Source organism: Doryrhamphus excisus, chromosome 7 (assembly GCF_030265055.1).
Source record: "Doryrhamphus excisus isolate RoL2022-K1 chromosome 7, RoL_Dexc_1.0, whole genome shotgun sequence".
Lineage (NCBI taxonomy): Eukaryota > Metazoa > Chordata > Actinopteri > Syngnathiformes > Syngnathidae > Doryrhamphus > Doryrhamphus excisus.
The window spans coordinates 2239848-2253851 of NC_080472.1; the positions used below are offsets into that span (position 1 = coordinate 2239848).

The 14004-nt window shown below is 33.4% G+C and overlaps 2 protein-coding genes across 3 annotated transcripts; both read right to left on the minus strand.

Annotated features, from left to right (window-relative positions):
* Positions 1–62: 62 nt before the first annotated feature.
* ndufs3 (NADH:ubiquinone oxidoreductase core subunit S3) lies at positions 63–6702 on the minus strand. The gene is made up of 7 exons (XM_058077028.1): positions 6600–6702; positions 6090–6155; positions 3854–3951; positions 2862–3011; positions 923–1048; positions 706–825; positions 63–318 (listed from the first exon to the last, which is right to left on the minus strand). Exons 1-7 carry the CDS (start codon positions 6652–6654, stop codon positions 148–150), a joined length of 786 nt encoding a protein of 261 aa, XP_057933011.1. The 5' UTR covers positions 6655–6702; the 3' UTR covers positions 63–147.
* A 325-nt stretch (positions 6703–7027) lies between these two features.
* Positions 7028–13183, minus strand: ptpmt1 (protein tyrosine phosphatase mitochondrial 1). 2 transcript variants are annotated; one of them, XM_058077029.1, is made up of 4 exons: positions 12930–13178; positions 11100–11180; positions 9376–9567; positions 7033–7541 (listed from the first exon to the last, which is right to left on the minus strand). In XM_058077029.1, the coding sequence occupies exons 1-4, from the start codon at positions 13074–13076 to the stop codon at positions 7413–7415; spliced, it is 549 nt and encodes a 182-aa protein (XP_057933012.1). In that variant the 5' UTR covers positions 13077–13178; the 3' UTR covers positions 7033–7412. The 2 variants fall into 2 exon arrangements, with proteins under 2 accessions (XP_057933013.1, XP_057933012.1); XM_058077030.1 differs by lacking the exon at positions 11100–11180 and having other exon boundaries at positions 7028–7541; positions 12930–13183.
* Between the last annotated feature and the right edge of the window lie 821 nt (positions 13184–14004).

The window sequence follows — 14004 nt, forward strand, 5'->3', positions numbered from 1 at the left end:
ACAGAACACGGTAAAATAAAATATTACAACACAAGTTCCAATAAAATAAAGACAAAAACAAGTCAAGTTTCCTCATGGTTTAATTAATATTTTTTATTTACATTTACATTTTGTATATTTTAACCCCTAACGGTACGATATCATAATTCACTTCTTCTCGGGGGCCGTGTCTCCAGCTTCCAGTGTGGGCGGAGCCTCCTTGGGTTCCCGGTGAGCGGGGAAGACTTCCCACGGTGTGTTCAGGTCAAACTTCCGGAATTCCTGCGACAGCTCCACCGGTTCCGCAACCACGCGCTTCAATTCGTCGTCGTAGCGTACCTGCAAGACGTTCATTTATTCAGTTATTTGGTGCTGATGTAGAATACAAATATTTGAAAAAAAAAAGAAAACATAGAATATGCTAAGTGCATCTATATAATTTATAGTATAATTCTATAGTTGATAGAACTTTGAGAATTATGAAGTATAGTACAAGAAATTTACAAATTTTGTTGTGTTCCAAAAAATGTATTAAATTAAGATGATGATTACATGGAAGACAGGAAATGCCATGAATGCGCACACGCCCACATCCACCCCTGCGCGACATCAAACTATTCTAACCATCGACTATTCTGTTGTTAAATAATGATATGGTACAAAGCAAATATTCACTACCAAGAGTACTATTGCATGGAAAAATAAAGGGAATTAAAGCAAACTGACCTCCACATATCCCGACAGAGGGAAATCCTTCCTGAAGGGATGGCCCTCAAAACCATAGTCGGTTAGAATACGCCTCAGGTCCGGGTGGTTGGCAAAGAACACGCCAAACATGTCCCAAACCTTCATTCCAAATACATACAGTTAAGAGAAGGGAAGCTGTATATGGGATCCTGTGTGTGTGTGTGTTTTTTGGGTGGGGTCGGGGTGTCTGACTCACCTCCCTCTCGTACCAGTTGGCAGCTTTGTGGACAGGAACCGCAGAGTCCACCGGTGTCAGTTCGTCCGTGTACGTCTTGATGCGGATACGCGAGTTGAAGCGCAGTGAGAGCAGGTTGTACACGATCTGGCAACCGCAGCAAAATACATTACAAATGTAAAAAAAAAAAAAAAAAAAAAAAAAAAAAAATTCTTGTGGTATGAATTTATGTGGCGGCCCGCTACAAATGCATTTGGACCGCCACAAATACATTAGTTGGTACTTTTTTTGTACAATGACGTGTACGTTTTCTTTCAATTCCGCGCACTCACAGGCATGGGTATTTTAAAAAAAACACAACAAATGGTTAATTAATTAATTAATTAATTAATCAGCTAATTGGGACCAGACCCGGTCATTTACCATGAATTTCCGCCAAATAAATGAAATATTTTCCATAATAAATTTTTTTTTTACAACCTTTCAAATACAATTTTTAACATTGTTAGAGCTCTCCACACATGAAATAACACCCCTATAGTTCCCTTTACGCTCACATTACCCGATATAGTAGATTACATAGTAGATTGGAGAGCTTCTCCTTTCAGTGCAATAGTTAAGTTAAAAAAGTATACAAAAAGTAAAAGTAAAAAAAAAAAAAAAACACAGTTTAGCAAGATATACACATAAGATATACACATAATATTGCACAGGAGCAGATATGTATTGCACAGACACCGGAATATATATTAATTTTAGTACAAATTATGAATGGGGGTAATAATGAATAGGCATGATAAGTGATAAACTATAATATTAGCAATATTAGCTACTACTACTACTATGAATGAATGAATTATTTATGAATAAATTATTATTAATATTATTAATAATAATATTATTAATAATAATATTATTAATAACAATAATATTATTATTATTATTATTAATTATATTGTATAATTATTGTATTATTGTATTATTATTGTATTGTTAATTATTATATTATTATTATTATATAATAATAATAATATTATATAATAATATTATTATTATTATATAATAATAATAATATTATATAATAATATTATTATTATTATTATTATTATTATTATTATTATTATTATTATTATTATTATTATTATTATTATTATTATTATTATTATTATTATTATTATTATTATTATTATTATTATTATTATTATTATTATTATTATTATTATTATTATTATTATTATTATTATTATTATTATTATTATTATTATTATTATTATTATTATTATTATTATTATTATTATTATTATTATTATTATTATTATTATTATTATTATTATTATTATTATTATTATTATTATTATTATTATTATTATTATTATTATTATTATTATTATTATTATTATTATTATTATTATTATTATTATTATTATTATTATTATTATTATTATTATTATTATTATTATTATTATTATTATTATGAAGGGCCGCATTCAAAGACACCAGGGGGTTGGACTGCAATAGTGTTGTAGTTTTTTTGTTGTAGTACTTTCTGTGGTGGCTAACGTCTGAACGTATCATAACAATACTAATATGTCAAATCTGCTGAAATATGTTTTTTTTTTTTAAGTCAACCACTAGTGATATTTTGTTTATTTTGCAAAAACAGGTTGAAATGATCTCACAACACGGACTACCGATTTTGCACAGATATATTAATTTTAGTGCAAATTATGAATGGGGGTAATAATGAATAGGCATAATAAGTGATAAACTATAATATTAGCAAAGTTCCTTGTTGTAGTACTTTCTGTGGTGGCTACTGTATCATCGTCGTAAAAATACTGACATGTCAAATCTGCTTAAATATGTTTTTTTTTAGCCAACCGCCAGTGATATTTTATTGTTTTTGTAAAAAAATATATTTGCTTTTCCAACAAAGTCAAAGAAACAACCGCTGTTGTACCTCAAAGCGGTTGGGCCGTGTCGGAATGTCGACGGCCGTGAGGTCGATCATGTTTCTGAACTGTGCGTTGGTGTGGTCCCTCAGGAAGGTCAGCACGGGGATCACACCGTCGGGATGGATCATCACCTCCAGCTCGTCGTAGCATGTCACCTACAAAACACACATATAAACACTTATGAGTAGGGATCGACCGATGCCGATACCGATTTTTTTTCACTACCCTTAGCCGACGGCCGATTTTGCTTGGGCCGATATTTGTGGCCGATACTGCTTCAATTTACATGAAAAAAATGACCATGATAACAAATATTATCACATACTACAATATTAATTGTCCCTGTACCCTAGAAAGCGCCCATGAATGATACGGGAAAAAAGGTCGAAATGATACTGTGTCAAAGCCCAGGGCAGTGATACTGATAAAATATAGACTTTAACCATGTCCAGTATCAGCCCCCGTAGCTGTCCACTCTGGTATCGTGCCCGTGAAACAACCAATCAGAGAACAGTGCACGAGTGCTATAACAAAATTTCCGGGGGGGGGGGGGCTGACTCGTAACAGTCCACCTGGTATTATTGTATCTGTAAAATTGTCATGCAATCTGCTATTATTATTTATTATTTTATATTTATATTTAAATATTTTAAAAATAATAAAATATTATAATAATTAAAATAAAATTAAAATAATAATTATTATATTATTATTATGTAAAATATGCAAATATAACAATATTATTATATATATGCTTGACTGTAAATCATGCGGCGGAAAAATACATCGGCGAACCCGCGCGCGTATCGGCCGATAACCGATACAAGGAAAAAAACGCAAATATCGGCGCGATATATCGCAGAATCAATAAGTTAGCGACACATTTCTGATATGAAGCAGATTTTACCACTAAGCGGAACCGCATCACAAGTCGGACAAAAGTTGGATTTTCCATGTTTCTCTATTATAGTATAAGCATTTGTTGCACTGAACTGACCTGAACTTGCTGGATGTATTTGGGCATCATCTCCGCCACGTACTCCCCAAATGCTGCCAGCTGGCTGTGGGCGACTGCATCTCTGGGTCTCACGGTGGCTGCGGAGAAGACGTGTCATTTATATGTACAGTATATATTAAAATAATATTTAAATTATTTCCAGATATTCATATTTGGCATCCTTCTATTGATGCTGTATTGTATTCACTTATATAGGCCAGACTGTGACCACGGAAACTCATTTATAGACTATTGTTTGTGGCCTGGGCTGCATGGTGGACGAGTGGTTAGCGAGCAGGCCTCACAGCTAGGAGACCGGGGTTCGATTCCACCCTCGGGCATCTCTGTGTGGAGTTTGCATGTTCCCCCCGTGCATGCGTGGGTTTTCTTCGGCTTCCTCCCGCATTCCAAAAACATGCTAGGTTATAATTAGCGACTCCAAATTGTCCATAGGTATGAATGTGAGTGTGAATGGTTGTTTGTCTATATGTGCCCTGTGATTGGCTGGCCACCATTCCAGGGTGTACCCCCCCACTACAGTCGTCCCTCTACATTGCCTATGACGAACATTGCATGACATGAGATCGAGTGCAAAAGGTTGTCCTCTCATTTAGTGTGGAAGTGGTAATTTTTTTTGCTTCTTTGTCCCTCGACGTCACTTCATTTGAAATACTTTTTTGATCTTAGAATAAGTTATTTGGAGGTAAGTTTCAGTTTACTGCAAATCCCATCGTATCGTGAGGTATACCCTGAGATTATCAACTGTAGAATAAACATGGCCCCTGCAGCCGAGTTCAATTCCACTCTCGGCCATCTCTGTGTGGAGTTTGCATGTTCTCCCCGTGCATGCGTGGGTTTTCTTCGGTTTCCTCCCACATTCCAAAAACATGCTAGGTTAATTAGCGACTCCAAATTGTCCATAGGTATGAATGTGAGTGTGAATGGTTGTTTGTCTATATGTGCCCTGTGATTGGCTGGCCACCATTTCAGGGTGTACCCCCCCCACTACAGTCATCCCTCTACATTGCCTATGACGAACATTGCATGACATGAGATCGAGTGCAAAAGGTTGTCCTCTCATTTAGTGTGGAAGTGGTATTTTTTTTTTTTTGCTTCTTTGTCCCTCGACCTCACTTCATTTGAAATACGTTTCTGATCTCAGAATAAGTTATTGGAGGCTAACTGGTTAGCTTAGTAGGTGGCTATGCTAGCAGTGTTGATCCTGTTGCCTGCGCAATGTGATGTAAACAAAGAATAATAGTGTAAAAGTGACTTTTGGAGTGTTATTTCATGTCTTCAGGGCTATAATAATTTTAGCGCGCAGGCCACACAGCTAGAAGACACGGGTTCAATTCCACCCTCGGATATCTCTGTGTGGAGTTCTCCCCCCGTGCATGCGTGGGTTTTCTCCGGGTACTCCGGCTTCCTCCCACATTCCAAAAACATGCTAGGTTAATTAGCCACTCCAAATTGTCCATAGGTATGAATGTGAGTGTGAATGGTTGTTTGTCTATATGTGCCCTGTGATTGGCTGGCCAACAGTCCAGGGGTGTGCCCCGCCTCTTGCCCTGAAGACGGCTGGGATAGGCTCCAGATAAGCGGTAGAAAATGAATGAATGTTTATATTTAAATTTATTTTTAACATTTATATTTATGTTTGATATTTACACGTAGCTTTAACATGTAAATGTAAAATTTATTTTATTTAAAAAATTTAACATTTATTTTTAACATTTACATTTAGAGTTCAGATTTAATTTCTAGCCAAGAAAAAATGAGTTAAAAGTGTGAAAAGCATACTAAATGTGAGCTAAATATTGAAACTATATTCATATATAATATAACAATATTCAAACTCAGCTAAAAAAAGGTGTGAAATTTTTCCATTCGACACCCCATAATATTAGTGTGTGTTTTAAACGAGGATGAGGAGGAATAATTACAGGCCCGGTCATGTACTAAAATTTAAAACACACTTGGCTAATATGCAAAATATAAATAGCAAAATAAATATATTTATTTATATTTATATTATATTATATTTTATTTTTATATTTTATATTTATATTTATATACATTTCATTGACTTTTAAACTGCTGCAGTTGGTTGCAACAGCTATGCAAGCAAACTGAGAAATTAATTTGTGTGAAGATATGTGAGTCGAGCCAGAATATATCATTATTAATATTATTATTATTATTATTATTATTATTATATGTGTAAAGTAGGACTCACGTCTCGTCTCCGTGGTGGAACTCTGCAGTCTGGTCTGCTGCTGCAGGAGAGATGAAGTCCTTGCAACTAAGGGAACGACATTATAAGGACATTATATGGTACACTTTAAATATTAAATAAAAATAGTCTTAAAATAGTCCAACTGCAATGGCGGAAATAGACGTAGTAAACGTGAACGAGTGATAGCTGCGTTTAAATGAATTAGGACATATTTGTTCACTTTTTATAAACATTGTTTCAGGGAGCAACCTAATAAATAACACAATACACGTAGTGCCCAACTAAAACTTCCAATTAATATCAATAATTTAATAAAGGTTGACACAAACAACCGCCATTATTATGCTACGCCGGTGCTAGCATTAGCATTAGCATTAGCAAGCTAGCGCAAAGGTCAAACCAGTAGACGTTTAGCTGTGGAATATAATGGCATATAATGAACCATTTAAGTTAATTTATCTCCGATGTGATTCACAATGAAGAACCCACGCGTGTAAACGGTGGACTTACTGTTGCAACTCCGTCCAAGACCTGCACGGACGAGACGTACCAACGACGCCGCCATGTTGACTCAGTAACAGTTCTTCACTTCCGGGAAGGGGGAGTGAGTTGCGGTTTTGTCGCCACCTGGTGAACTGGAGGACAAATGTCACCAGTCATTGCGCTCATGTTAATGTTTGTTAAATACTAATATTAAATATTAAATATATTAAATAACTACAGAGATCACTTAACATTATCAGAATAACCTGTAAAAATGTTAGGTGAAGTTAATGCTATTCTATAACCCTAACATCAGTTTACTTTCATAACATTAATACAATTTATAAATTAAATATAACTGTTTAAATAATATTTATTAAATTATTTTAATATTAAATATTAAATTAATATTAAAGACATCACCAGACAGGATTTAAATATTTTTTTATTTAACAAAGACTGTCAGTATTTTTGAGACAACAGCAAAAAAAAAAAAAAAAACATGTAAGAAATCTAAAAACATGCTATATGTCTGTTTACAAAATATAACTGGTTTGGCAACAGTCACAGGAGCAGCTAAAACAAACATACTACTAACACGCGTGTTGATGTAATGCATTTGTAACACTACAAAAGTTGATGTACAGGAAACAAAACCATTCTAAACTGTTTTGTTGTAAACAAACAACTAAAATGCGACAAGTCTGAGTAAAATTTCTAGGGTTTAAAAATATATTCAATGTGCAAAAAAAAAAAAATAACATTATCTGTCCAGTGAAACTTGGGGAGGGGGTTCAAGTAAGGCAAATCCGAGTCCCATCACGCCATGAAAAACCCATCTTAATGGGACCGTCCACACACAGCCAGGTGATATTTCCGCAGCATTTCCAGCTGAGCAGAACGTATCAGGATGTGGGGCCGGATGGTCGCCAGTTTTTGACACGCTTCTTCGGGAGTTACGCAGTGTAGCTGTCGGGCAAACAATTGGGGTCAAAATCACATCAAAGATTAAAAAAAAAAAAAAAGTCCAACACCAGGAATTTTAATTTCATATCATAAAGTCGACCATGTAAACACGCTCAAATAAACACCAAGTATTATTTACTGTTGTTTATTAGTGCTTGAATGCCATTTAAAAACATGATCTTAGAGGCTTTTTACATAATAATCGATGCAAGAGAAATTCAAGGAAGTGATCAAACACTCTGGCATTGATTGGTGTGGCCTGTGTCAACATGTCACATTGAAACCGTTGATTTTTGGGCTTTGAAAGGCGTGTTTTTTAACGGAAATCGTCCGATACCGATTGGCGGCTGATCAATCGGAGCATCCCTAGTTGTCAATCATGAACTAGTTGACAGTTCTGATGAAAACGGGAAACCCATGCAACCTGACAAATTTATATATATATATTTTTTTAAATACATTTTAATTAAAAAAAATTAAAGAAAAGTGTCAATCCGAATTTAGCATTTATATTTAATATTTAAATTTAATTTTTAATAAAAAATAAAATAACATTTAATTTAAAAAAATTAATTAAAAATTATTAGCATTATTTTGTTATCTTGAACAAAAATAAAAATATTATAGGACAATTTATTTCAAGCAAAATGCTTCCTTTAGTGCTTTCGGTCACAAAAAAAATTATTTGCTGAAAAGGAAAGAATGTAACCTTTGTATACACCTCATTCCCAAAGAAAAGTGCCAATCCGATTTTAGTATTTATATTTGATTTAGAATTTAATAAAAAATTAAATTTTAATTAAAAAATGTAATAAAAAATTACCATTATTTTTGTTATTTTTGTTAAATAACTGTTAATAGTTATCCTCCCCATCCGTGTGGAAGTGGTAAGTTTTTGGCTTTTTTAAGTTTAAAGGAAATAACTTGGAGGCTACCGTTTAGGTCGCTAGCTCTCTAGTTTGCGAGTTAGCATGTGTCTCAAGACCCTGCAGTTGCGCAATATGTTGTAAATAATGTTCATGTTAAAGGTTAAATAACTGTTAATAGTTATCCTCCCTATCCGTGTGGAAGTGGTAAGTTTTTGGCTTTTTTAAGTTGAAAGGAAATAACTTGAAGGCTACCGTTTAGGTCGCTAGCTTTCTAGTTTGCGAGTTAGCATGTGTCTCAAGACCCTGCAGTTGCGCAATATGTTGTAAATAAAAAGAGTATAAATGTGACTATAGTCGTGTTTTGTCATGTCTACAGGGCTCTAATAATGCTTCGTTTATTTTAATCTGAAAAAAAATTTGTCTACCCACCAACTATATGTGGTTTCTTAGGTTTTTATTATTTGCTGTTTTATTATTATTATTATTATTATATTTATTTATTACTGATTGATTGATTTTCTTTATTCTTGATTTGTTTATTTTTCATCTTATTTTGTGCAGAAAAATAAAAATTAGGGTTAGGATTAGGGTCTCAAGATTCCAATACAATAATTTTAACATCTCTAGAGTTTTTACATAAAATATTTTTGTTTTTATTTGCATAAATCTCTCACTAGGAAGTGGACAAAATGCATAAAAGTAAAAAAAATTCACGAATTGTAGCAAAAAATTGACTTTTGCATCAAAGTTTCTTAGAAAACTACAAGGAAGATAATTATAAGCAGCTGGTGGCAAACCTCCTGAAGTCCTATAAAGCCGACTTTAGCTTGTTTTTCATAAGATATTCAAATCGTATCATATTCAGACACTTAAAAATACTCAAATAATGTGTTTCCCCGTGTATTCGTATGATGTGATTGACAGCCGTAATTTCTGTTCCATCAAGCGTATTCGTGTTTTCGACTGACCCGTATGAGGTACGCGGCGGCCAGCGTGGCGCTGCGGGAGCGTCCGGCCTTGCAGTGGACGTAAACGCTGTTTCCCTTTTCCCGCTGTTGCATGGCAAAGTCAACACCCCGACGGAGGTTCTCCAAAGTGGGGACGCCAGTGATGTCGACGGTGCTCAGCCTCAACTGCTCCACCCCCGTTGCCTGCCACTCCTGCAGCAAAACACGCGTGTCAATGTGGGCATCGCACCCCGTCAAAAGCGCCGGGACTCCGGCAAACCACAGCGAGAGTCATTAGTAAAAAAAAAAAAATGGCAAAAACATGGAATGGTGGCAAACTTTTCCAAAAAAAACTGGCAATACGGAGTTATTCCAACAAGGGAAAGATCGGTATCACGTGATGTTGATGTTTACGTTTTACTGGGCATGCCCCATTGACTATTCTGGTTGATTATAGCGCCGCATGTAGACAAGAGATTGGAATATTCCTTTTCCATGTATACCAGGGGTCTCAAACGCGCGGCCCGCGGGCCAAATGTGGCCCGCAGGACACTAGTTTGAGGCCCCCGCCTTGATATGAAAGTTTGATACGGATGCTGTATGGTATCATGTACCCAGAAAAAATGATTACGTTTGATTCATGTTCATGTTAAAGGTTAAATAACTGTTAATAGTTATCCTCCCTATCCGTGTGGAAGTGGTAAGTTTTTGGCTATTTAAGTTGAAAGGAAATAACTCGAAGGCTACCGTTTAGGTCGCTAGCTCTCTAGTTTGCGAGTTAGCATGTGTCTCGAGACCCTGCAGTTGCGCAATATGTTGTAAATAAAAAGAGTATAAATGCAATAAATAATAATAAATAATTTGTCTACCCACCAACTATATGTGGTTTCTTAAGTTTTTATTATTTACCGTTTTATTATTATTATTATTATATTTATTACTGATTGATTGATTTTCTTTATTCTTGATTTGTTTATTTTTCATCTTATTTTGTGCAGAAAAATAAAAATTAGGGTTAGGGTCTCAAGATTCCAATACATTCATTTTAACATGTCTAGAGTTTTTACATCAAATATTTTTGTTTTTATTTGCATAAATCTCTCTCTAGGAAGTGGACAAAATGCATAAAAGTAAAGAAATTTCATAAAAAGTAGCAAAAAATTGACTTTTGCATCAAAGTTTCTTAGAAAACTACAAGGAAGATAATTATAAGCAGCTGGTCTTCTTATTTTGTGCAGAAAAATAAAAATTAAGATATTTGAGAACAGTGGAATGTTTTATCAGAGCTTTTATTGTAGAAAATTGGAACCAAAACAAAGTTTTTTTTTTATTTTTTTTGTTTTTAATAAATGCATTTTTTTTTGTTTTTTTTTTGAAAACCTGATGCGGCCCAGTCTCACCCAGACCCTAGCTCCAGTGGCCCCCCAAGTAAATTGAGTTTGAGACCCCTTGCTTTAATGTTTCAACTCTGTGCCACTAAAATGTTATAATTTTTTCCTCATAATGTTACACATTTATGCATAAAAATTGCATCTCGTTTAATATTTCTCTTAATATTTGGACTATTAACTAGTTAACTAGTCTCAATTATGACTTTACGGCCATATTTTATTATTTATATTTCACATTTTTCTTGAAAATATCAAACTGAAATGATGTACGCCGCTGTAAATCATCAACACGGTTCACGTTCCAAGACAAAAGACTTACATTTACGTTACGTTCAAAGCATCCATTGAACTCACCTCGGCCGAATTACAGAAGTACTTGGTCTCGTACGTCTCGTTCATGGTGATAACTCCTCGAACGTTTTCCGTTTCCACCAACTGAAAGCAGAACCGCCCGCTCAGAACTCTTGTGGGGCTTCAGAATTCAAATCGTTGTGGTGTTCAGAGAATTTGTGGTTTTCAGAAATATCTCCGTTTTGCTGTTGATATTGATATATTTAGATATTGTTTACATCCTTTGAAGGAATTAGATTAAGTGTCCAAACAGCTTCCACTGAGAGCCACATACTAAAAAATGAAAGGATGCATTTTGATATTTGTAAATAAATTAATAAAATCCTGTATCTTCCTCTCCCCATCTCATTAGACTGCAACTTTTTTATTTTAATGCTGCCATTATTAATATTTATATATTAATTAATAATAATCTATTGATAATTAATTAAAAGTAATTAATAACTTATTGATAATTAATTAATTAAAATTAATTGATAATAATTTATTGATGATTAATTAATTAAAAATAATTGATAATAATTTATTGATAATTAATTAAAATTAATTCATTGATAATTAATTAATTAAAATTAATTAATAATAATAATGTATTGATAATTAATTAATTATTCGTATTTAAAATTATATATTAATATATTCATATTTTTATATATTTTTTACTTTATTCCTATATCATAACTTTTCCCCCAATCTCTTTTTCCAAAAATTAATTTTTTTGTTTGTTTTTCCATATTACAAGTTTTTTTTAAATACTATTTTCTTGAAAATGTCAACTTTATGTTCCTAAAATTTTATTTTTTTCTCTTTTTCTCTTTTTTTTCTCAATATTTGGACTTTATTGTCAAAAAAAGTAGTTATTTGTGTTTTTTTAATTTTTCCCATATTTTATCCTTGTTTCTCCTCTTCCAAGTAATATTCCGACTTTAGTACCTTAATATTGTAACTTTCCCAACCAACAAATCACAACATTATGTTTTGTTTCTCATAATATTACAACTAAAAAAAGATCTTTCTTTAATATTTTATGCTCCTAAAATGATGTTACCTTTTCTCATATTACGTTACTCTCACCAAATTATAACATTTTTTCGTTAGAACGTCTTTCTCTTGATATTTTTAATTCATTCTTGTAAAATTGCTGCAGATTTTTCAATTTTTGCTATTCTTATTGTATAATTGTTAAATTATGTTTTTACCATGTGACACAGGCGAATGAGAAATGAGCCACAAATAGCCCCTGGGCCGCACTTTGAATACCACTGACTTAAATTAAAGCTAATAATAGTTTAGCTTTTTTTCCCCCCATTTATTGTGCACATTTGACTTAATTTGTTCAAACAACTTTATGTAATAAAAGGAAATAACAGCATTATTTTGTTGATATTGTTACACTGTTTTATATTGTCGTCAAGCTAGGTTTATGCACTCTCCAATTCAAGTGATGGGCAAACTCGATTCTTTTACTGAGCGAGTTAATGAGTCCTTACGAGTCACTCACATAGGTAAATTGGGTACTCGATGCATTCGAGTCAATTCGCACAGTTCGTTTGGCTAACGGTAGGCGGGGTGAATACGTGAACGAGTAACATGTATAAAGTAGCCATTAAAAACAATGCGGGTTTTGAGGGACTCGTTCACGACTCGCATATCTACAATACGAATTCAGTTCATTTATATTACAGGAAAATGCCAAAAACCCCTCCGAGTGTCGAACATAAATCAATTTTGATTAAACCTTTAAATATTTTTATACATTTAAACAGCCCCTTGTGGTAATATTGACAAAAAATACCATTACAGTTGACTTAGTGCTATGCTAACAAGTCTAACCTGTTTGGTCATTGATTTGAATGGCAGAGCTCCAAGTAGCACAGTCTCGTCCACTCGGTCGAACCAGCGTCGCGAAGACACCTTCTCCATGACGACATTGTAGGCTAAAGTTGGGTAGAAAAGCAGCCTTGCTAGCACCGCAGACATGTTTTGGTTAAGTTAGCGAACTAGCAACCTCGCTAACGCCGCTAACCTCTACGTAATGAGCACTCAGTAACTTTCAAAGCATGTCGTCTATGAAAGCTCCGCCCCCCACAATGCCTGGGTTTTTTTTGCGACACTTCCGGGTTAGCCCTTCATAATAAATGTCGTTTCCGCTTGCTGTAATGTATATGTATCGCTATTGTAGCTGCTTTATCGATTTATTATTATTTATTTTTATTATTTATTTAAAAGCATTGATTAATTGTCACGCCCAGATTCACGAACACCGGATTTCAGAACTCATAATATTTATGTATTTATTTGACGCCAATGTCATAAATGTAAAAACGCCACAAATAGTTGATAAATTGTTAAAATAATATATTTCTGGGGACATTTTAGTCCAACATGTACCCAAAGTGCGTCCAGAGGGCCATTTGTGGTACCACGCCTTGTTTTTTTTTATTGGCTCATGGCATATGGTAGAAATAAAATTAAACCAAAAAAATCCAAATGGCAAAATAGAACAAAATATAATCAGAAGAAGCTCAAATATTGATACTAATAACAATAACAGAGCTTTATATATAAAATAAATACATTGGTTTTATACAATTATAATATAAATATGAATTATTACATGTAAAATTATTTATCCTGTTTTTACAAAATGGAAAATGCGTGGCATTTATTCATGTATTATTATTAGGGGTGTCCGATATTCGATTTTTTTTATTTATTGATTTTTTTTATTTTATTAATGATTATATATATATATATATATATATATATTGTAATTTTATTATATTATTTTTAACCAATATGCCGATATTGTCCAACTGTCAATTTCCGATACCGATATGTATATCACGAAATATCTCTTGTGGTGGAATCGTATTGTATACAGCATTTAAAAAAAAAAATAATATCA

What these genes read in the sequence shown, in the direction of transcription:
- ndufs3 (XM_058077028.1), bottom strand. Translation starts at nt 6,654, where the DNA reads ATGGCGGCGTCGTTGGTACGTCTCGTCCGTGCAGGTCTTGGACGGAGT. An exon ending in CACGGCCCAACCGCTTTGAG is followed by an intron (nt 1,049 to 2,861) that starts GTACAACAGCGG and finishes TGCGGTTGCCAG; the next exon opens with ATCGTGTACAACCTGCTCTC. An exon ending in CCAACTGGTACGAGAGGGAG is followed by an intron (nt 826 to 922) that starts GTGAGTCAGACA and finishes TTTGGAATGAAG; the next exon opens with GTTTGGGACATGTTTGGCGT.
- ptpmt1 (XM_058077029.1), bottom strand. Translation starts at nt 13,076, where the DNA reads ATGTCTGCGGTGCTAGCAAGGCTGCTTTTCTACCCAACTTTAGCCTAC. An exon ending in ACTTCTGTAATTCGGCCGAG is followed by an intron (nt 9,568 to 11,099) that starts GTGAGTTCAATG and finishes GTTTTGCTGCAG; the next exon opens with GAGTGGCAGGCAACGGGGGT. An exon ending in CCGCCGCGTACCTCATACGG is followed by an intron (nt 7,542 to 9,375) that starts GTCAGTCGAAAA and finishes TTTGCCCGACAG; the next exon opens with CTACACTGCGTAACTCCCGA.